Source organism: Triticum dicoccoides, chromosome 3B (assembly GCF_002162155.2).
Source record: "Triticum dicoccoides isolate Atlit2015 ecotype Zavitan chromosome 3B, WEW_v2.0, whole genome shotgun sequence".
Taxonomy (NCBI): domain Eukaryota; kingdom Viridiplantae; phylum Streptophyta; class Magnoliopsida; order Poales; family Poaceae; genus Triticum; species Triticum dicoccoides.
In genome coordinates, this window is record NC_041385.1 from 761,895,568 (window position 1) to 761,899,050 (window position 3,483).

Here is a 3,483-nt window from a genome sequence, read left to right on the forward strand (position 1 = left end):
CATTCAATAAAAAAAGTTGCCCCATGCGAAAGCTTATATGTGGCAACTATCACAGTCATTTCAGTAATTTGTTGCCGCAAAGGAAAACACGTTTGTGGCAACTATCACATTTGTTCAGGGAGTTAGTTGCCACACAATCATGATAGTTAATCAAACTACCAAGTTCGCCTCATACTACAGTTTCAAAACCCAACTAACTAGATCTAGGGTTCAATGGCAACTACCGCGACCTCAAATTCACCCTCAAAGTTCATCCCCGAACTGACTGCACACACAAATTCGAACCAATGCGCATCAAACAACCCGGGAGACACCTGCCCAATCCATAGGCAAGACTAGTGCGTGCCTCCAAACAAGCATAACCACACCGACGATGCCGCCGCGGCGGCGGCGACGAAACTGCCCAGTGCCACCAAAAACGGCTAGCAGACGACTTCGGCGCCGGCGGGAACGCCGACGCATCGCAGAATCGCCTAAATCTCTACGAATCTCGATCGAGGAATCAAACAGGGAGGGAAGGGGGAAAATGCAGGAAGGGGTTGCGAGAGTTGTAGCGAGCATTACCTTCAACCCGCAGGTGCTCCGGCGCAGCCGCTCCGTTCCGGCGAGCACCACCGACGGCCGCGAACACCGTCGATTCTTCCGCCTCCGCCGTCGCCTTCTCCCCTCGCCTTCTCCTCCAGTGGTTTGAAATGCGAGTGGGTTGTGCCAGTAACTGCGGTGTGGCTGAGTAAATGGAACCGTGATGGAGAGGGGGCAGAGGTGTGCGATGTGTTTGACGTCAACCGCGGTCGGAGCATGGCGTGCGGGCGCATAGCGGTTCCACCGCACGCCTCCGGGTGGCAACCGCTGACCGCGGGATGACAACCACCGTGCGGGCGACCCGACTCGCACACCGCACACGCGCCTCGTCCTACATGGCGCAGAAAACCGACCGGTTTGTTCCAAGATTCGTGCACAAAGTTGCCAACGGAGATGCTTGCGTGTGGTCTGGATGGTGAACGCCCACACGTGTGGGCATTAACATTTTCGTTTTTCTATACCACGCATCACATGACATCTCTTTCCTTATAGAAATTGAGATGCATGTCATCTTATTTTCTATGATTTTCTTATTCAATGGTATTCATATCCTACGAACCAAATGAGGGGAACAAACCCCCGACTCTCCTCGTGGTCTGCACTCTGTACTCCATGGTCCATCCACGCACACGCTCGTCATGCCACGCGCCCGATCGCATGAGATGGCCAGATCGGGGTCCTGCCTGGTGCCCTTGGCCATGTGTGCGCTCTGAACGTGGGTGGTTGGCAGCCCTGTCGTCGCCCTCAATCTGTTCGACAGCTGCGACGCCATTGCCCAGCTCCCGCTACAGCAAACACTCGGTACTGTACGGCACGGTGTGGTAGACAGAGGCGCGTAATCATTTTTTTACTGTAGATCTCGCGCCACCGAATGTGCTGACAAAGAATTAAGGGCCGGACACCAACAAAGTTCAAGCCAAAAACTGGATAAATAGATGCGCCATAAACATTCAACACCAAGATTCAACATTCAACAACAGCAGCAGCACCAAGAATTCGAAGCTTCTTCTCTAAAAAGTAGTTTATTCCATCATCGCGATTTTATTCCATTCTCGCCGCAGCTAGGCAAGCAACCACCTCAGAGGCTCAGACGCCGGGCGGGAGGGGGATGGAGGCGACGGTCTTGGCCCAGGCGGGGCGGGCGGAGATCTCCTCCCACCAGGCCTTGACGTGCGGGCGGGAGGCCACCAGGTCCGCCTTGGGGGACTTCGTGAGCATGAAGAGGTAGGACATGTGGTTGGCGTCGGCGAGCGTGAAGGCGTCGCCGGCGAGGTACTTGTTGCCGGCGGCGAGGTGGGCCTCGTAGACGTCGAGCAGCTTGGCGAGGTCGGCGGCGTTCTTGTCCACCTCGGCCGCGTCGGTGGGGGCGCCCAGCATGGGCTTGATGAGCAGCTCGTACACCAGCGTCCGCGCCGGCGGGTAGAAGTGGTGCGACTCCACCTCCAGCCACGCCTCCAGCTTGGCCGACGGCGTCGGCAGCAGGGCCGCCCCGTACTTGGTCGCGATGTACCGGTTGATGGCGCGCGACTCTGCAACCAAATTCGTTGATGATTTGGGGGGTTAAGCTCGAGCTCTGCTCCAGGCAAAACAAGAACAGAAATTTCTCGAGCTCTGCTGGACTAGTTAATTGCTAGTAGTTCTGCTCCTGAGATTCTTGCTTGCTTTGTTATTGACCAAATCCTCAAGCTCTATTTTTTAATCTCAGGCAAATTACAAGTACGTATATTCTACTCCTACCTTTTTAGAGGAAAATTGTAAGTAGATCCTAGTCGACGTTTGGATAGATTGGCGGAGGATAAAATAAAATTAGAAGAGAATAACAAGATACTGTTACAGAGAGCCGAGTGTGGTATGTTACTCGGAGTGAGTAAATCCTGCTGAGAGAGACTGGGGTGCATCTACTAACAGATCTGAATAATTCTCTAAGAAGGAGCGGCAGGATCGTTACCGAAGACAACTTCCTCCCCGTCCTGCAGCGCGGGGATCTGGCCGAAAGGCTGCAAACAAGCAACCAGAGGAGAAATAAAATTAGCGCCTGGATCTTGGCGAAGAAGTACTACTGATCAACGACGAAGCAGGGGAGAGGGAGGGAGCGTACGTTGAGCTTGAGGAAGTCGGGCTGCTTGTGGGCGCCGGTGCGGAGGTCGACGTCGACGAAGTCGAAGTCGAGGCCGAGCTCGTTGAGCAGCGTGGCCACGCGGGTCACGTTGGGCGACAGCATCATCCCGTACAGCTTGATGGGCGCCATCTCCACCTCCCTTCCTCCCTTCCTTCCTTCCTTCCTGCTGCCTGCTCGCTCGCTCGACTTGCTTCTACTGACCCCTATCCGCTCTCTCTGCCTCTCGATATATATCGAGCTACGGAGCGGTGGTGAAGGCGTCAAGCCACGAGGTTTCACACCGAGCGCGACTGACCTATGGGGCCCGAGTGAGAGTGATGGCCATCGATAATATCGGCCAGCCGTAGGCGACCAGCTGTCGCTCGCGCGGTACATCGCGGCTGCATCTACGTGGTGGGGGTACCCGGGTAGGAATCGGGTCCTAGTGAGGTTCCGGAGATCGCAATCGATGATTGTAAAGATTTGGTAATTGAGTAATACTACTACAAGGTTTTATCCCGCAAAAAAAAAAAAGAATAGATTATACGGGATACACCTGACAAAAATCCCGATACAATCCTAATCATGATTGGCCGATAAATATGGTAGGCGATAAGTATGAAAAGGAACAACAAAATATTTAGGTTCTCCTCTACCCTTTCGGGAAATAAAATAATAAGAGTAAAATTTAGGGAAATGATGCATCGTGAGCGATCAGAAAACTCCGCTCATCCCAGCGAACACCCTTCTGGCAGTCAGATGAAGAACATGGATCTCGAAGCACGGGAGGTTTGCCACGTCAG

The 3,483-nt window shown here is 53.7% G+C and overlaps 1 protein-coding gene across 1 annotated transcript; it reads right to left on the reverse strand.

Moving 5' to 3' along the window:
- Nucleotides 1-1,492: 1,492 nt before the first annotated feature.
- LOC119278339 (glutathione S-transferase 3-like) lies at nt 1,493-2,914 on the reverse strand. Its single transcript, XM_037559698.1, has 3 exons — nt 2,681-2,914; nt 2,531-2,579; nt 1,493-2,111 (listed from the first exon to the last, which is right to left on the reverse strand). Exons 1-3 carry the CDS (start codon nt 2,828-2,830, stop codon nt 1,669-1,671), a joined length of 642 nt encoding a protein of 213 aa, XP_037415595.1. The 5' UTR covers nt 2,831-2,914; the 3' UTR covers nt 1,493-1,668.
- Nucleotides 2,915-3,483: the final 569 nt, after the last annotated feature.

Bases quoted from the DNA above. Each gene is read 5' to 3' on its own strand.
- LOC119278339 (XM_037559698.1), bottom strand. From the start codon at position 2,830: ATGGCGCCCATCAAGCTGTACGGGATGATGCTGTCGCCCAACGTGACC. The intron at 2,580-2,680 runs GTACGCTCCCTC...GCTTGTTTGCAG, and splicing joins CCGACTTCCTCAAGCTCAAC to CCTTTCGGCCAGATCCCCGC. The intron at 2,112-2,530 runs GTAACGATCCTG...ATTTGGTTGCAG, and splicing joins CGGGGAGGAAGTTGTCTTCG to AGTCGCGCGCCATCAACCGG.